The 20,248-nt window shown below is 36.6% G+C and overlaps 1 protein-coding gene across 1 annotated transcript in view; it reads left to right on the top strand.

Annotated features, from left to right (window-relative positions):
* The window catches only part of NAALADL2 (N-acetylated alpha-linked acidic dipeptidase like 2), a 240,202-nt gene that overhangs the window by 119,796 nt on the left and 100,158 nt on the right, over window positions 1-20,248 (top strand). Inside the window, exons 6-7 of the mRNA XM_074153553.1 lie at window positions 11,636-11,779; window positions 19,032-19,124. Of these exons, the coding sequence (XP_074009654.1) occupies window positions 11,636-11,779; window positions 19,032-19,124 (237 nt within the window). The remainder of the gene's footprint in view (window positions 1-11,635; window positions 11,780-19,031; window positions 19,125-20,248) is intronic.

Genomic DNA, 20,248 nt, shown 5'->3' with positions numbered 1-20,248 from the left:
TTTAATATCTTTTCCACATAATTGTTTGTGCAAAAGCTGCACATGAAGTAAAAGCACAATAAAAAGATCGGTTCTGTCTACAGACTAAAGGTAGTATTTTTGCCCTCTGATCTGTTATTACCTAAATATTAGACTTGTTTACTGCAGTTGAACTGCAGGCAGTAAAATGAAATTATGAATTGGTAACCTGAAATCATGTATAGGAATACTTGAATTTTGGCCTTATAATGAAGAGTGATGGACAACTGAGCTGTTCAGTCAGTTCTGTCTCGCTGATTTAGGTGCTCTCATAGAAAGCTTATCATGTTTGAGAATGAAATGTTCTCTGCAGCGAGTGCATGGGAAAATAATATTTGATCTTTGAGTGGCTATAAATATTTTTTTCTGAGCAGAAAACAGATACTTGCGGACAAATTGCAACTTTCTTGCAACACTATTGGCAGAAAATAGCTTATTACTAAACTGCAAATGCTAGTTTGCACACTTGTGTGAAATAACAGTACCTGTGACAGTAAAGAATGATGTTATGTGTTGTAGAGGCAATCATGTAATAATTCAGGTGTCACTTTTAGGGAATCCGAGATCACAAAACTTCACTAACAGGTTACTGTCAGTGAATACATTAGTTTATATGTGAATATAAACTAGCCAGAAAAATTGGGGGGGGGGGGAGGGAGAAAAACGACCAAAAGACCCAACAAGAAGAAAGTAGTGATTGCATAATGACCTTGGGAGGGAAAAAAAGTTTATTTCAAAACAAACAAAAACCTTTTTTTTCTACAGAGCAAAAATACAATGCAGTAATTTACAGCTGTGGAAATATAAGATGTACCTGGAAGTAGCCTGATATGGGAGACTTGGGTACACATTGTTTTATACCTATGAAGGCTCCTTTGAATTGAGTAGGAAATCTGCTTTCATGTCATATTCATCAATAAGAAGCTACTGTAATTCAGAGAAGGCAAATATCAAATTAGCTCTGGCATTTGAAATAAATTTGAAAACATTGGATTTCGAAAACAAAGAGACACTTTCCATTTAAATTAGGTTTTAGTAATAATTCAGATTATATTTTTCTTATTTTCTGCAGAATTTTAATAGCTATATTGGGCAATAATCTCTGTTATATTTGTGGAGCTGTTGTTCTTAAGTATTTACTTTGAAAAATAATCCTAAATAGTATTTTTCAAAAAATATGTTTATCACTGACTGACAATTTAAGACATGACCTTAAATACAATATTCTGAAATGATGCTGCTACTCTGTCCTTTTTTAGCCAGAAATTATTCTTTAAGGTATTGCCTCATATTCTTTTTGTTTCAAATTTTCTTTGCTTCTGATCTTCCTAACTCAGATTGTCCTTGAATTTCAGGGGGTTTAGCCTCAATATTAACTACCTCCTCGACTCTGTTATTTCAACAAAATGATTTATTTTTCATCTCATCTCAGGTCACAGGAGCTCAGTTGTGTCCGTTACCCCAGTGAGGATGCAGAGCTGCTTACCAGAGGTAGTTCAGGAATCATTTAGTGCCATGGATTCCATTTGGAGTTTTGAATGAATATTCTCATACAATGTGCTCTTGTGCACAAAAAATCTGGTTCTCATGGGTGTTTGTAATAGTCTTCTGAAGCCGAATACAGCAGTTACGGTAGTCAGCATGAGCATAATAAACATTGCAAATACATAAGCGACTTATTAAGTAAATTAAATACCAGTGTTTATATCTCTGAGGAGCGCTGCAAATAGATTATAGTTTATTTGTCTCTGTTCTGTAATCCAAGAAATGAGCCAATATATGGTACAAGGGTTTCCATAGATTCAGTATTCTAGGATTTTCAGAGCATAACTCTTTCCCCACTCTGTGCTATAAACAGGATAAATTAAGGATCTTGAGCACATCTGTATCTTCATTCTAGAAATCTGTCATTTGAGCTTGACTTGCCAGGATATTTTTTTTCTTAAGTAATTGTAATCAAATTATTACTGGTACACATCCAAACATATCTACTTTATCTAATCTTGCAGGTGAAAGATTAATAAAGGAAAAACAAACTCAGAACTTGGAACACTTTCATTGCAAGCTGGCTTTTTAAAAACACTGATTCTTCCTCTCAAGCCCTTTGGAACAAGATGCCACCAGATAGAAGGGTTTTTTTAACTTTTCGTATGGCTTTGATCCGTATAGTCAGAATTCCACTTGAAAACGAGTGTCACTGCATTTCCAGTGGCTGTTGGAACTAAAACTTAAATTGCATTAATATACTTTGAATTAATAGATATGCATGATGACTAGGGGATTGGAGCATCTGAGGTACAAAGAGAGGCTGAGAGACATGGGACTGTTTATTCTTGAGCAGAGAAGATTGCGAGGATCTTATCAGTGTGTGTAAATACTTGATGGGAGTGCGGAAGAAAATGGAGCCAGTTTCTTCTCCGGTGATACTCAGGGAATGGAGGAGGAAACTGCAAGACAGGAAATTCTCCTTAAGCATAAGGAAAGCTTTTTTTTGGTGAGGATGGTCAAGCATTGGAAGAGGTTGCCCAGAGGGATTTTGGCATGTGCTTGGAGATGCTCAAAACCCAGCTGAACAATGTTCTGCGCAACCTGCTCTAGTTGACTCTGCTTTGAGCAGGTGACTTGTCCTTCAACGATCTCCACATGTCCCTTCCCAGCTCAACTGTTCCTTACTTCTGACATTTCCCAGACTGCTTTGTTTGTTCAGGGGCCACGAGCAGCCTTCTTATAATATCTGGACAATGCCCTCTGTTTATGTTTCAGTCTTCTTTGGTAATTTTATATGAGACTGTTATCTTTTTTCCAACGGGGATTATTTTCGTAAATTTTGCAGATGATGGCATATTTGCAGTTCAGAGATCCAATATGGAAACTTGCTAATTTCTCCGAGGAGCGGCTTAACAGATGGCAGTCAAAAGAGAAAGTAAGGGATTGTTTTGTTGGTTGGGGTTTTTTACAAGTGAAATGCTAATATCTACAGTTAGAAACAAAGAACTTCAGAAATATTTTGCTGATGAGAAAACAAACATGGCAAGGGGGAGCTACAGAGCTATGCAGAATGAGAAGAGAAAGCAATCCAGGCCATCCTGTTTCGACATTTATTAACCTAGTGTAGAGACAAAAAGGAGAAAAAAAACCAGACAACCCAATTGTGTACCTTAATACCAGAATGCAACATGCATATAAATCTTACTTTCAATTGGACTATTCATACGGATTAAAAGTAAATGCCTTATACACCAGTACTGAAATGTTCCAAAATATCAGCTGAACACTAATCGTTACTGAGGTCTGAGCCATCAGAGCATGCGTAAAGCAGCGTTTTTTACATATGAGCAGACAGGGAAGACATTCCGTTGGTTTGCTACAACTCTTGGAGGAAGGAACCAAAATCTCTGCACAAAGCTGATTCCATGTATGTTCAGTTTTTAGAATAGTCCTTGGCTTGACAAGAGGATTCTTGTTGCTTTTGACTCCGATTATCTAGTTGTATGTAGACATTTGTCCATTAGGATCTGACCTGTGATTTAAAAGCTGTAAGTAGTTTTTGAACTGATGTGCATATTTAAGCATCATTCTGTGCCAAGAAAACAGTCACTTTACATCCTAGAGGACAAGAGTATCCTCTGTGGTTGTGGTTTGACAATGCAAGGCTTTGGGAGGAATTGGAGGAACTCCTGCCACCCCATCTACCTCCTTGTCCCAGCTTCCCTCTGCTCTGCTGATTTATCTGTTAAGAGCACTGCCGGGATATGGGTTAGGACACAGATCTAGCTTTGAAGAACTTCAAGAAAGTTTGCTGATCTGGTTCATAGTGTGGCCAGTGAAACAGTTGTGCTGGCACAATTAATGGCCCTGCAGGGTGGGGAGAGGAAAAAGTAACAAGCTGTGGGAGAAGGGTGAGACTGCAGACCCTTGGATCACCCCATATGTCATGAAACTGAAGCCAAACTGTGACTTTCCATGGTTTCAAACAAATATGGAAGAATAAATCAGAGATATATATTACTGTAAGAAAAGCTTAGTGTACCACAGATAACATATGCAATTTTATTTCTTGTTGTTCACCAAATATATACAGACGGCACGTGATTCTGAGTCATTGCAATGTTCACTACATGCTATAAACAAAATAATTGGTATCCTAAACCTGTCACTTTCAGTGTTTTCTTAGAGATTTTCTATTTCCATTCCATTCCTTGTAGAGTGTTATAGGACTTTTATTATTTTTAATAACAATAAATCTCATTATTGTGGGTAAGCAGGACTCCATGCTTGTTCATAACCAGCGCAGTGATGGCATATGTAACCCGATGTATATTCTGGCTGCTGCAAACGTATTTCACCTAAAGCAAGACAGTTATTTTGCTATTTGGAGTTTTGATCATCGCTGCAGGGAAGGAAATCTGTATCAGTGTCTTATTTTTGTCTGTTTCGTCTATAGTGGCCATCACCAGCGTAGAAAAACAAGGTTTATTTCATGAGGGAACAAGCTGTAAGACCAACCCATTAACTCTTGATTGTGCTAGAAGTTGCTGAATTGTTGAAGTGGTTCAACGGGAAACGTAATTCATTCAGGAGGTGCTTTGGGCCTTATCTCTTAGAGTGACTTCGTGTCCCATGCCCCAAACTGCTGTCAGTGGAGACTTTCTTTCAGTTCAGTAGTGAGACAAGCCTTTACTAACACAGGAAGAACTGAGAATGACCTTGTCCTTTCTCTCCTGTTACATTCCATGGTTACTAGGACATAAGAATATGTTTTACTTTTTTTCAATACGTGGAAGAATTGCTCTCTCCTTTTTATGACTTTTGGGTTACACAATTACAGGATATTTTAAACAGAAAAATGTTACTTCCATGTCAATCGGTGTCAAAGTGTTATGTAATTTTGCTCTATTTTGGCCACTTTTATGTCATTTTAATGATTAGCCACTGAAACAAGCTGTGTGGAAAGGAGGATTCAAAATGGTGAGAGTATTGTGAGGAGTTTTTTGCTTTTTTTTTTTTATTCTTGCCATTTTATTAAATATTTTTAGAAGGGAAGGGGACTAATGAGATGTTTTTGCGTCAGTGTGTCAAAGCAGTTTTGCTTTTACAGAGTATATGTGTTGCTTTTTATTCTATTTATCTTAAAAAGAAACAAGACTGACAGTATTGTTAAAGTGCATTAAGTAGGCATTAAGACAAGAGCGATTTGCACTAAGACGGGGGAGTGACATTTTTTTCTCTTTCATATTGGTTAAGCACACTTCATTGAGAGGGAGGGAAAAAGATGACAGCGGGTTCTAGAGGTATATTTTCTTCTCATATCAGCCGTAGAATTTCTAGTTTTATTTTTTTAAGGCCACCAGAAATCTGTTTAAAGAGACAGTCTTGGGTGATACATGCCCAGATTTCATCCACCCCATTGATAAAATGGGATGTAAACAGAATACTGTGAATGTACTTTGTAAGGCAAAACAATATCTCTATAGTGTTGTGTAATTTTGTGTGTATCAATGAATGTACGGCCCTGTTAACTCTTGGGAGGTGGGATATCTTTGTTTTTTAAAGAAGTCTCTTTATCCGTCACTACTGTGAAGAAAAAAAATTGAAAATGTTTTTTCAGAGTTCTCTCAGTAACTTGTTTTCCTTTTAGGTGATCCCCACTGCCTTTAAGTCTGTATTTTCTGTACATGTGTGTAAACCTTTTATAGGCACAGCCGCTTTTCTCATCCGTATCTCAAATCGGTACGTAGTTCTAAGCCTCCCTTGTCCATTTGTGAATCGTGCATCCTGAAATGAAGCTGCCACAATGCTGTTGTCGTTGGCAGAGCAGTTCATCATCTCACGCTTCATTGCCTGTAAAGCTGCTTTGAAAGCCCTGACTTGGGGCTGCTGTTAAAATCCCTGGTTGCAGAATTTCAAAGTTACTTTTTTACAAAAGAGAAGCAAATGTCTTTCTCTTCCTTCATATTACTACCAGTGGCTACTGAAGCAAAGTACTTCAAAACTGACATATGTTCCACCCTGTAATTCTAGTGGATAATTCATAGAGAACTGAATAAAGACATAGCAGGAAACTGCTTGTTACCGCTTCAGCTCCATAAGCATCTGCTCCAGGTTCTGCTCTTCTTTTGAGTAACGCTTTTCTATACCAGTTATTTTTCTCATGCTTGCTGGTATTTTAGGTTATACCTCTCAAGATACTAACTCTGAAGCTGTAGTCTTCTCCTTCCCATTAATAAAATCCATTCTGACTTCCATTTTAAGCACTATAAGGTGATCAGCACTATGTTCTTTGCTTTAGTGAGGTGGAAGAAGAGCTCTCCATTTGACATCATATGCAGAAAACCTTTCAGACTCCAAACACTGAGCAGATGTGGGGCTTTCCCAAGATTTCCTGTTCATAAGTGCTTAGAGAACAGCATCAGTTTTTCTGGATCAACGTTCTCACTGTATCCATTTGCAGCGAGAAGTGACAGTCGGAATCAGTTTGTTTCTCTTCCCACATTCGAAGAGAAGATTTAGGAAGGAAAAAAAAATGTCGGTGACTTTGTGAGGTGTAGTAGGTGGGTACATTTTATATCAGAGGTTAGACAAGATCTGTATTCTAAGAATCTACTTGAACCAAATTCTGCGATTTCATAGGAGTATGACTGTACTCATACTAATAGTGCCATTGAAAAGTATATAGGAAGTAAGATTTGTCTTAGGAAAAGGTGTTACTTTGTAAAACTCTTCGTTGGAATAGCAATGTGCAAAACCAGCAGCAACAAAAAAAACCCCTCAACTCTTGACATATAATGCACCAATGTGACAGTGCAAGCCTTGTCTAGCACTATTAATTGGGAAGGCTTAATCGAAGGCTGCTTTTTGAGTAGGAAGAGTCATGTCCTAAGAATGCTGGTCATGGACAGTATTGGAAGCAGCTGTATCTGAAGATGTAACAAAATAGCTCCTGATAGCAGAATTATTAACAGTACTGATGTGATTTTAGTACCTAGAGCCACCAGTCAGCTGTGAAGTCTCCCTGTGGTAGGTCCCTTCCAGTCTGGGCATGTGATTAGATGTAAGTGAGGAAAACCACAGATAAACTGATTTTGCAGGGAAGTGTAAAGAAATGGTTGTGGTCAGCTTCATGAGAACCAGCGGCAGCCTAACAGCTGATGAATGTATCAGCAAAGTTGGGGAGGAAGCTGTATACAAGCTCAAAGCACAAATAAGATAAATGTCTATGATGTGTCAGTTTATACATCTTTGGTTTTTCATGGTTAATACCAGCTCGAGTGTTGACAAAGGGCGGTGCAGAAGAAACGCTCTTTGTCAGGAAGTGTAGTGACAGGACAAGGGGTAATGGTTTTAAATTGGAAGAGGGGAGATTTAGATTAGATACCAGAAAGAAATTTTTTTACTGTGAGGGTGGTGAGGCACTGGAACAACCTGTTCCGGTTGCCCAGAGAAGCTGTGGCTGCCCCATCCCTGGAGGGGTTCAAGGCCAGGCTGGATGGGGCTTTGAGCAACCTGGTCTGGTGGGAGGTGTCCCTGCCCATGGCAGGGGGTTGGAACTCGGTGATCTTTAAGGTCCCTTCCAACTCTAACCATTCTGTGGTTCTATGAATGTGTCAATGGCAGAATACGTCTTTCACAGAAACGCATTGAACTAACTTTGACTTTAGGCAATGGAACGACAGAACCATCTTATTTGACCAAATGCACTTTATTCTGTCTGTTTTTGTTCTAATTTTCTTTCATCGTGTGCTGTGAATTCCTGGTCGGAGTGTCTGTTCTCAGCATAAAACTGTTTGTCAAATTTCTGTTAAGCTTAAGGTGCAAAATTAATGAGCCATTCACTTCAGATATTTCAAAACTAATACTGCTCTGTTATTAATGCAGCAGAAAGTCAAAGATGTGGGTATGTACAATCATGGTTCAATGTTCACTCAGGCTACTTTTTTCTGTATTTTGGTGGGGACATCATTAAAACAGTGTTTCAGGTCATAGAAGGAATTATTTTAATGAATTTTATCAGTAAACTTTTTAGACAGTTTTATTTATTAACTTTTTGTTTTATCAGATCCTGACAGAGGCCGACTTTAATAAAAAGGTAACGATGAAATACAATATTCTGTCCAATCTTTCTCTGATTCTGGAATTTAAATAAAAACAAACAGGAATTTGATTCTTATAGCACAAACATTTTAGAGAAAAATAAACAGAAGCCTAATACTGAAGAAGCTGTGGGTGAAGCAGTATTCCTTTGACTGGAGAAGTATGAGATTGTGACCATCTCTCTTCTGTTTCATGTGCTCTGATTTTTCAGCTTTGACAAAAGTTGTTGAAGTGATGGTAAAATTGTACTTTAACTCAGAATTGAGGGGCATATGGTACACAAGTATTTCTGCTAAATTCTCTCAGTAAAAACTTTTCAGAAATCTCAGAATGTGTTACTGATACCAGTAAGTTAAGTGATAGAACACTATAAAACACTGGGTTACAAGTGTGTATCCCAGACGGAGCTGTGTGGAAACTGATGCTCAAGGTTTGTGCTTCCTTTGAAGAAGAAAACACAAAACACAGTCACTGGAATAGTGGAAATGTAGTCCTCGCTTTCTGTGCAGAAATTTTCTAAAGCTTGCCTCTTTTTGTGCTCCTAAAATTAACTTGATAACTGATGAACATATTTTTCTTCTTGCATTCAAGTATGTTCTCTGGAGTCTTTCTTAAATTAATAGCCATTTTAGGCCTGGCACGGTTAGACTTGCATAGAAGAAGGAATTCTGTTTCTTGGAAGATTTTCGTGCTATGAAACTGAATTTCAGTACAAACAAAATCTCAAATTTAAATTATTCTCGAAGCATTTGTTGTGCTCACAGGTCCTGAAAGCACTATGTGCTCCCAGGAATTCGGCATCCGGCAGGGAAAGAGCAAGCAAGAATCTCCCCAAGTTCTCTTTATATATTGGTTTCTTTATGAAGTTGCACCTCACTGTTCTGCAACTGGTACAGCGCCAGGCCCATGAGGATTTTAAAACGGAATGATTCTGCTTTAACTCGTAGCCCTGGAAATCTCCAGATTTTTCATTGTGCACTGTGTTTTACTGGGGAGATTAGTCTTCAGTCTCTGGCTTTTGAAGCCTGATCATGACACAGATAGTTTTCCTCCGTCTCCTGAGCAAGGTACTCTCAAGGCAACTAATAAATGGCTGGCCAGAGGGAAAGGAACTCTTACTTTTTCTTTTTTTTTTTTTCTTAAAGCTTTTTTCAATATTAATTCCAGTACTGCTTTTTTTTTTTTCCTTTTTTTTTTTCCTTTTTTATTTTTCTTTGTAAATAGTTCAGAAAGTTCAGTTACTAGAGAATCATATAGAAATCAGGCCTGGAAAAGATGTCAAGAGGTCATCGAATCTGGCACCTTCCCTCAGGGAGGGGATCAACCATATCTAGGTCATTCCTGACAGATGTTTGTTTAATCTTTTCTTTAAAAATATTTCAGCTGTTAGAGATTTTACCACCCGCCTAGGCAAGGCTTTATGAATTCCTCCTATTAGAAAGTTTTTCTTCCAGATGACTCAAATCTCCTTTTCCATATTTTTTTTTTCTTTTTTTTTCTTCTAGTCCCATACTTCAAACTCCATCTTATATTGTGAAATGATTCATTTTTAAACTTGGGAGGTTTTCTCATGTCGGTTGTTCTCAAAAGTGTGTCTTTCACACTTTATTCAGGTGTGAAGCTCAAGTTGTGGGTAAATGGAGACAGGAGAGATGCTTTTCATCTGCAACATTTGAGCTTCATTGCTCCTGTAATAGAAGCTGCAGATGGACAAACAAGAGACAGAAAATAATGTGTCAGTTACACATCTCTGATGGACAGATTAGGATTCTTTATGATTGTAGAAACAGACTCTCAAAGCTTGAGCAAACTGATTTTTCCATCAATTTACTGAAGTAACAACTTTGAGGGACTTCTCAACCCCTCTCAACTTCAATTAGACAAAACTTTTTCTAAATTACCATGTTTTGAACCAGTTTCACCTTTCCACTTAAAAATTTCTCTGGTTCTTTCAAAATGAACACTGATAACATTTTCACTGTGTAGTAAAGCTGAACAACACTTCCCCCCCCCCCCCCCATAATTAAAAGTTATAGCCTTGGTTGATTTTTGCATTATGATTAAGGGCGTAGTCAGAAGTCTCAGGAGGTTCTACGACAAAAATTAAAAAAAGGGTGGTTCTAGATTTTTTTTTTTTTTTATATTGGGGTTCAGTAACAATGCCCCTGTTAATCATTTTATAGAAATTTATTAGAACGTGTGCTGCAGTTTTCTGATGGCTTCTTCCCATTGTGTTTGTAGTCACACAGAGTGTAAAGGTTGCCTTCTGCTTATAAAGAATTCCACGTCAACAGAAAATGTGGTATCGTTTCATAGAGGCCTCAGAGAGAGGCCTTGGATTCTGAATCTCTAGTTGGAAGTTTGGAAATGATTCCATATGGGCAGACTTTTAGAGTTTTTCAGGTTATTCTAGAGCTGTTTTCTGCCCCATGCTATGAACCTCATCCCCTTTTCCATGGCGAGCTTTTCGTTTGCAAGAATATTCTTGCTTTCCAGGGGAAGAGCTTTTATTAGGCCAGCTGAAATAGTTTAGAAAAACAGATGAGCATCTTGTCCTGAAGTGCTTCAGAGCATTTCCATGTGCAGAGTTTGCTTTTTTTTTTTTTTCCAGTTCTGTCAGTTGGTCTCCCAAAATATCTCATCTCATCAGAAATCTTCCCATACTTAAATGTTGGATGGTCTGGAAACTCACTTTTTTTCAGTAAAAGGGCAATTTTAAAATATGCATGAATCTGCTGATATTTTGAGGTTTGTGCTGTGGCTTCTTAAGATCTTAAAGCTGTAAATGAAGTATTCGTATGCTTTCTCATTTGTACCTTCTTCCACTTGACATGTCTGTTCAGTAGGCTCTTATTCCAGACCTCCTTCAACCTTCCATCACAGAAACCCTTGCATTTATAAAATAAATTATAGTCGCCTTAGCTGCATTGGACCCAGTTGGAGTCAATGAGATGATAGGATTGTATTCTTTAAAAGAGGAAGGTGTATAAAATTTTCAGGCTTTTCGATATATGCAAGGAAGCACGTCTCGTCAAGTTGCCAGTTTATCACCAACGTGTAACCTCTGTGGTGTGTTTCTTGTCGAAGTCCTCACAAAAGTTTGTTTGTGTGATGGCTTGTTCCTTAAACAGTTTTAGTGTGAAATAGCACAACTTCTACAGAAGTTAAACATTTTGGCATCCCTAGGAAACTGAAGAGCCTTATGAGTGGTAGCATTGGTCAGTGAGGAGAGGTATTTACACGACTTTAAGTCACACACAATCTAATACCTTCTTGGACTCTTTGACAGTTACTTTCTTGTGGAACTGTTCCCCATGTACTATAATATGTACAAGTATTTTTGTGGCACTTGTTCTTGAAGGAATACGTTTTTCTTCCCAGTCAGGCAAGTACAAAATAACAACTGCTTATCTAAATCCGTTGTTTTAAGCTCTATTGTAGATATTTGCTTATTTTGTTCTGTTGATGCAGAAGAGAAATCTCCTAATTTTCATTTACTAAATTGCTGTTCTCTTTTTCATTTAAGATGGAAGCTACAGACAAAATCGACTGAACCTCACAACACTGTTAGTACAACCAATTTCTGCAGCGCTTGCCAAAAAACTTGTTTCCTTACCTGAGGACACTGTCCAAAAAGATAGGTGTGTACCCCTCCAAATGCCAGCTACAGGTAATGCTTTTAAAATAATTTTTTCTTCTAACTATGAAATGTTCTTCAAGAACTCCAAGTCCATTTTCTATAACTGTATATAACTAAGAGGTTTAACTGATGATGAGTATGTTTTGCTTAGCAGCTTTCTGGAAGACACTATGAACAATCTAAAAATCGTGCTCCCAGAATCTGATAGAAGGAAGGTTTGGTTTAAAAAAAAAAAGGTCTCTTAGTGTAAGGCATTAAGCTCTAACTCTTAATACTGACTTAAAAACCCCTCCATCTAGATACCATCACTAAGGAGATTTTGTTAGCGCTGCAGTATGGTTCGTTAGTGCTTGTTCTACTACTAAGGATATGATTTTAACACTAAGGCACCAGTAGCAATATTAAAGTTATTCTGTGTCTTTTTTTTGCTTCTGGAATAATAATACTATAATTCTAACCAGTGATATGTCTTTCTGTGTTCCTTAATTTATATCTGCTTTAGAATAAACAATGTGGTGTTGTCTGAACCTTCAGGCACCTTCAAACCTCCCTGTTTCATGGAGGAAAACGGTCATTGTGATAAGAACAAAATATCTTGAATAGAGTTAGATGTAATGAAAGAAATGTAATGTGTTCAGAGTATCTCTTCAGGGATATGCTGTTAGCAAAGTCATACAGAGTATAGCGAGAACAAACTTATTGCTGATGAGGAGAAAAAAGAGTGAGAACAGAGTCTTCTAGCAAAGATACTGCACAGTGTTTCAATAAAGGAAGGAACACCTTCCAGATAATGTTCCAGGTGAGATGTATGTTTAAACTTTAATTCTGCCTTGATTTTTGTTTTGTACTGGTCTGACTTTCACCAGAAAGAAAATGGTATATTTTAGTACAAAGCCTATTTAAATGAATTGATTTGAAGCAGTGGTCTTGGAAGGGGGAGGCAATCCCTCAATGATGAGAACAGTAAAAGCAAATTTGAAGGACAGCCATTGTACTATCACATATGAGCTGTATCACTTGTTTATTGCTTTTGGAAAGTTACTGTGGAATAGGAATACAGTACAACGAGTCATTAAAAGGGTTGATTAATTTTATGACTGGTGTTAGCATTTGTAGATGTACATACTAAAAAGAAAGGCAGAAAGGCCTCGTGCTTCATGGCTTAAGCTGTTGTGGTTAGGCAGGACTATTGCTCTTCATCAATGGCTGATATTTTAAAGATGAACTGATCTTCCTCACAACCAGTAGACAAAGACTATATAAACAGGAAAAGGTCATTTTGGAAGGAACAAGTGCTTCACCGTTCCAGGTAGGATGCATGAAGCTTGCTAGTATTGTAGGAATTTTCAACAGCTGAAGCGCCTAAAGGAAAGCATGAATTTGAGCTGGCAAATGACATTCATTTTAGCAAGATAAAAGGCTGCACTGTGCTTGTTTCTCAGGAAGCTTTGTGTGGAGGCTGCAGGACAAAATCACTTAAAGAGCAGCTTATTCTGCTTTTTCTGTGACAGGTGTGGCGTGTCTCTTTTATTGCCCTGAGAAGGCAGGAATTCCCTGGTGGGAAATTTCTGGAAAGAAGGAATATTCCAAGCTAGCAGTCTAGTAAGATCCAATCTGTGTCCAGCTTACTCTGGGTGAAAACAACAGCTTGTGTTTGATTTCATGTAAAGCTTCTGAACCACAGTAATCCATGTGGGATTTTTTTTTTTAAAAATCTTAATTTATTGAGCAAGTAGGGTTATAATAAGAAGCCTTGCGTAATTCTACAATGCATTGTGATATATTTTGCCTTGAAATAATGGGGAAACTGTAGATGTGCGGGAGCATATGGTGTGCTGAAGTGTTCAGTAGCAGCCTTAATGGAAGAGATAAAAGACTGGCCTCGTGATAAGAAATCTTGTATAACTATTTAATAATAATAATAGCTAAAGAAAAAATGCTGAACAGAGCAGCACATATGAGAGGAGTGAAGGCTGACTTTGCCTTCCTGTTGATTTGAAGAAGCTTAAGAGAGATTTCACTTCTGACGTAGAACTCATCACTTATCTGTCAAAAGAGGTGAATGAGCAATTCAGATGATTGGTTGGCTTAAAATTTGTTAGAATAAAATGATCATCATTCTCTCATCAGTATGTTTCAAAAAGCTGAACAGCAAATTCATCAGTAATGATTAAACATTTATATATAGTTTTTTCACATTGCCTCTTTTTTCCCTTAGCCTTGCAGTTTTCAAGAGACATAATGTGACAGAGGGGATGGGAGGATACAGAGAGAAACATCTGAGATACATCCCATAGTGAGAATTGGAGTCAGTTATTCGTTTTGCGTCAGTTGAAGTTAGCACTTAGATTTGCTTTTTGGTTAGTATTATGCATTGTTGTTAATCCTCGTTAATTTGAAATTCTGTGCTCCCATGGACTTTTTCCAAAAAATGGACAATTAAGAGGAATTTAAGAGTGAAGTTTTATAGAGAAGCTGTACACTTCTGAGGCTTTCTGTAAAAAACATAGTATTAGTAGGGTATTTGCTAGGACATTGTGAAGATGGTTGTAAAACTAAAGCACTCCTATAAACATAAAATGAAGAAAGTCATCTTGCGTTGCAGTAAACTTCCTTTGTTGTTTATTATCTGCCAGTTGGTAGATTTCATTCAGGTGCAGATCATCCCATTTCAATGAATCTCTTGAGTATTTAAAATAATTCCATCTAGTGGAATTTAATTTACAAAGTGTTTTTCATCATTAATGACCTTATACATTGGTGTTAAATAGAAGTCTGGTGGCCTGGAGGTCTCAAAGTCAAAAGCACGAGAGATACATGTCTAATTTTTCTCTTTGGCTTTAAGTGTGAATTTTCATACTGATAGGATTCTCATCTGAGAAGACAGAAGGTGAGGAAGATCTAGGGTTTCACTAGTGATCAATCTCGAGCTGTCTGTGGCAGAAGGGTAGACCTAAAGACTTCAAGACCTATGAATATCTCTTTAAAAAGGAGAATATATTTTTAGTAGGCAACATAGTTGGTTAATCAGGTAAAAATCTAGTAGGGAAAGAATTCAGGATATTAGATTTCAAGGAGACTGAATTTAGATGGTATATTGCATATATAAGAAACAGTGAAGTCTTTTTGTTACAGGGACATCTGTCACAGAGTTTTGACATACTCCTGCATAAATAATTTAATAATTCAACAATACTGTACGTTGCCATAGATTCAGTATTGATTTTTGTGTATGCAATTTGCTAGTGTTGCACAAGATTTTTTTTCATATATACTATTTTATAAGTTTATTTGCTTTTGTAAGCATGTAATTTACGATGCATGTAGTATTTTTTGGTATGTAAGTTATATGGTTACATAAATGCTTATGATGTTTACATTTCTTTGTTTAAAGTCCTCTGAACTTAATTGAAAACTGATTTAAAATATGGAGTAGATAAGGTTTTGCGCTCAAATTGACGTGATGAAATGCTGAGAACTAACTAGAAGACATTTTTCACAGGTCAGCAAAATTTCAAAATCCCATTTATTAGGCAGTCTAACATGGTAGTAATAGTTTGGGATTTTACTCAGTTATTTGAGAAAATGTCAAACGAAAATGAAGCATTTCTTTCAAATGACAGCAAAATCTGCTGTTACATATGTTTTAATGTATACTTATCACATTGGTGTATTTAACAGGCAATTCCAAATATTATGTACCAGTCCATATTATTCTGTACAGTATCACCAATAGAATATAAGAAATCTATGGCATATTTGATTATTTGTTTTATCTAAATAGCTTATGGTGTTCCTACATCGAGTGCAGTTAGTTATAACGCTGTGTCACGTTCTGTGGTATTTGATACTACTTCAAAGCCTCAGGTCTTGGGGCAAATAACTTTATGAAAACTGTAGCTTTCCGTATTAAAAAAATTATTAGCCTTCAGGGGTGTCTGAAAAGCTTGGTACTGTGTGCTCAAAAAGTTGGCAGTTGAGTTATTAGAGCCTAATATAACGGTTTTGAAAGATGGGAACAAGAACTCTGTTGAATAAAATTTTATCCTGACTACCTGCGCTGAATTAATGACCCCTAAACAACACGGCCGTGGATTTTTAATGATGTTTGAGAGCTTTACTTTAATTATGATTTCAAACTGGTGTATTTTTATTCAGGTGTGTGGTTTATGTTGGTTTCAGCAGGAATTATATTCATGTTAAAAATTGGGTTAGTTGAAGTTATTCAATGTACCTTATTTCTGCAGTCTTCTCAAATAACTTGTGGTTTTATGATCCAAGAACTATGTTAATGAAATGCATGAATTCAGATAGTACTTGATGCTAACTGGAAAATGTAGGGAAATTCTTGTATATGAGGAGTAAAAATCGCATCAAATGAGTCAATTTTCAAACTTGAGTCCCTAATGATGCATTTTAAAATCCAATCCTCAAAGGAATGCTTAAAAAACTGCCTGATTATAGGTGTTTAGTATGATCAGGATTCAAGAATTTAACCAACATGTTTGTAGGCTGAAGCTTACACTCCTCTATGTTGATAGGAGCTTGGGATAAGGTTAAAATCACTAAAAGAATGAAAACGTAAATAATTTTTCAGGCTACGAGTAGTAGTTTTTGCACATCTGATGTTCTAAAATTGTCAATCAGATGAGTAGGAAATAACCATGCATTTCTAAAAATAACTATGTAATTGTGAGAGGAGAAGGTAGTCGTTTGGTGTGAGACAATTTACAGATTTCAAGTCAAGAAATAAATAGATAAAAAATATTGACAACAAATACTTTTCTTCTATTTCAGAAGTAGCTTTTGGCTTACGGAAACTCTAAGTATTTCTCACATAATGTTAAGCTAAATTCTCCTCCTAGTTTTCCAGAGTATACAGAAAGAAGAAAGTTGTCAAGATCTTTAAAATATAGCGTTAGGAAGAGAGTTTTGTTGTCAGAACTGTTTAAAGGGGATTAAATTCCACTTCTGCTGTATACTCCAAAGAGTATTTTCAGCCTTTTCATCTGGTGCACTAAGCCTTTAAACCCAAGTCACTTTAAGCTGACTACTGTGTTACATGACTGTTAACTCCGATATCTGATTCTAGAATATGGGTATTGCCAGAAGTTAATTTTCGATTTCTTTATTGTCTGTTGAAGACTGGGTAGCTGATGTTGATTAAGGAAGAAGTTAAGTCAGTTGTCTTCAAAAGGATTTATCTTTTTGTCTGAAACGGGGCCTAAATAAACATATATCTAAAGTGTTATAAGTGTTAGCAAAGGGAAGGAAATCAGTTTTGGCTTGAAAATATTTTTTAAGCAGAGTAAATTGGCTCTAGAATGGTTGTAGGTGACAAACTACAGCACAAAGTAACTTGCTTAGATTAACTTTAAACTGCTTAATCAACATGGATGCCATGAGCTGTTTTCACATTGTTTTAAAAGACCAAAAAAGAAGAACATAGTTGACGTCACAGTGCTGGGAACCCTTTGGAATATATTTTGTTTAATAAAATAGTCTTTAAAAAATTCTAGAATAATATCTGTAGATTTATAGAACACAATTCATCGTCAGATGATGTTAATAAACCTGATGGTAACTTACATCAGAAGGGCAAAGTTAATTACAACTCAAACCCCAACGTATGCCTGATAGATCAAAATATGAAGCTGCCGTGATTGATTATTGCAAAATAGCTTGGTGCATTTTATTTTTAATTAACTGTGCTTGACTTGCATTTTCTTTACTGCTGCGCTCTAGCAAAACCAGGGTCACAAAGAGGACGCATCTATTGATAACAGGAGGTTTTGTCGGAGTAAAAACTAGAATAAATATTGCTTGTACGTTTTTTTAAAAGTGAAGAAAGATCCTAGCAATTGGTTTGCTTTTTTTCAAGTAGCAATGAAGACTAGTGAATGAAAATATATTGGATTTTGTTTTAAGAGAATGTTAAAGTAAATTTACCAGATGAAGTACCAGCAAATGAACCTTGAAGAACAGTATTGTAGAGATGTGTTGTTTTTATTTTACATGTTGCAGTAAACTCCCCACTTGCTTATTCCGCACATCTCGGGGAAACAAAGCCAGGAAACAAACTGTTAGAAATACATCTGTGGGAGGATAATAGCCTGGGAGAGAGAGAGCAAAATGATCCCTGGAATATTTTAATTTTGGTCTGTGACAGTTGGGATATGGACGCCAAAGGAATTCTGGCTCAAAGAAGCCTTTAAACGCAGGTCTGCCGTGGGGCTGGGACAGTCTCTGGGTGTGAGGAACCCCCTGGAGGTGTGGGATGACACGGTGGTTATTGTCAGACAACCACTAGCATTTAAGCCAGAGCAGTTTAAGATATTTTCACTTTTCTCAGATAGAAGTTATGACCTTTCAGATGAGATGAATGTTAATACACTCTATTATAATGCAAACGAAACATTTTAAAAGTATCAGCAGCTCCCTGCAGTTAGTTGTTTTGTTTCCACCGCCACAAACTGCAGGAGTTAGAATAGTTATAATGTGTGTCCCACCTGGGGACAGAGGGAGTGACAGTAGTTCTCAGCAAAGGACAGTTAATTTTTTTTAAGCTCTTTTAACTCAGACATTTACTTTTCTCTGGCTTTATCCCAGGCTACAGTCTCAGCTGGCACAGCAATACTGGCAAGTCCCTTATATATTGGCAGGTTGTGGAATTTTTCTGCCTTAGTGTTTACACCATTTCCTCAGTCGATACCAGTAAAGCCAACAAAAGCTGTCTTCTCTTGGCATAAGTTCACAGACCTATCACCAAAGGCTATGCTGGCAAAGCCATTAGTAATGCAGAGCTCTAACTTTTCCTGTCTGATTTAGCACAGGGCATTTTCTCCAGACTACTGTAATACAAACCAGGTATAATTTTGTGAATGTTATTGAAAGATTGACCTGGGCAAAGGATTAGGTGAGAAAAACCTATAAAGAATAAGACAAATTTCCTTATCATTGAATTATGTAAATCCTACTCTTCTTACATTCTTTCTTTAGTATTCTGGCAGCATTTGTTGGGTGAATTGAATGATCTTTTAAATCATGGAGTAGAGATCTCTTTTGAGATTCTAGCTTTGAACCCCACTGTTAAAATGGGAGTAAGAAAATAATGTAATACTTTGTGTTTTAATCTCTGGTTCCTTTTCAAGTATCTTTATTTTTTCTTTGTTTTCACCTTTTTTTTTTTTTTTAATGCATGTGTGATTTATATCTGCAGCCTGTAGACTTCTTGGCTGGATAAACAAATTTTCCTTTATCTTTGTTTTCTTCTTTTTAACAGGCAAAAAAGTAATCAGTCTGAATATTCAGTCAGTCACAACTTACAAGACAATTTCTAATGTTATTGGGTATTTAAAAGGATCTGTATTTCCTGGTAAGTAGCCTTTTATTGTTTGTATCGATTATTTGTTTCGTGATGGCTGGGGGTCATAGCTGGGATCGGGGTTCTCTTTTGCCAGATAATGCACTAATGCAGAGGAAGGAGAGCGCCTTTGTTGTAGTCATTTTGTGATTTGATTTATGACAGAACAGAACATAAGGGTTAGAGAATGAGCTCCAGGGGATATTATAGTTACAATAAACATTTTTTTTACATAACAAGCAGGAATTACACAGAGACCATAGAGAATATTAGTCTTTTATACCAAGTAACTATATTGGTGGTTTTAATTTTAGGGTGTACTGTATTACGTGATTTTAATTAATATGCAAGCTGTCTATACAACTTTAGAAAAGGTTTTGATTATTTTTTTCCTAATGTTAGCAGAATTTTGAGGTAAATAAAACTCTGTGCTTCAAATGCGGAACTTTCCCACATAATTTGTGTCTCACTGAAACCAAGGTGTAGGGAGTATAATCTCTTAGTTAGGAATCTAATATCAAATGTGATTGCAGTATACAAAAATCCATGACTAAGTTCTTAATCACACTTGCTGCAGCCTTATTTTGTTTTATACAAGTTTTAGACTAGTGTCATACAAGTCTATGAATAATAATTACCGTTCTGTATGTTTTAAGAATTAAACAATAAGATTCTAAGTGCAATTGTAACATAAACCACAAACCCCCTCCTTCCTTTGATGCTGTTTGTAGATAATATGATAATCAGGACATCAAAGGAATTAAGATCATTTTGAGTTTATTCCGTCTGCAAGTGAGTTTGCCTAAAAGTTTAAGGGTTTGTGCAACGTGAATGAACACTGTTGCTGGTTACCTACATAGCGCAGAGCCCAATTCCTAATGCACAAGTGGCATCGTCACCAAAATATCATCACATTTGTCGGGATTAATACTCTTTTATTAGGTTCAGAAGAAAGGTTGCAAATTTATCTGCAGTCCCTTATGAGGTGGGCTAGTTCTTCTGTATTTTTGTGATGAGAGAGGTGAAGAAATTATAAGTTTATTTCTATTAGTGAAATAATGACTCAGTTTTGTGTGTGCTGAATGTTGGACTTTTCACCAGAATAGCTTTCTTTAAACAACATAGAAAACAATTAG

This window comes from Numenius arquata, chromosome 9 (assembly GCF_964106895.1).
Source record: "Numenius arquata chromosome 9, bNumArq3.hap1.1, whole genome shotgun sequence".
In the NCBI taxonomy this organism is placed as follows: domain Eukaryota; kingdom Metazoa; phylum Chordata; class Aves; order Charadriiformes; family Scolopacidae; genus Numenius; species Numenius arquata.
Note: the sequence above shows the minus strand (reverse complement) of the source record. Positions and strands in the feature narration are given on the sequence as shown.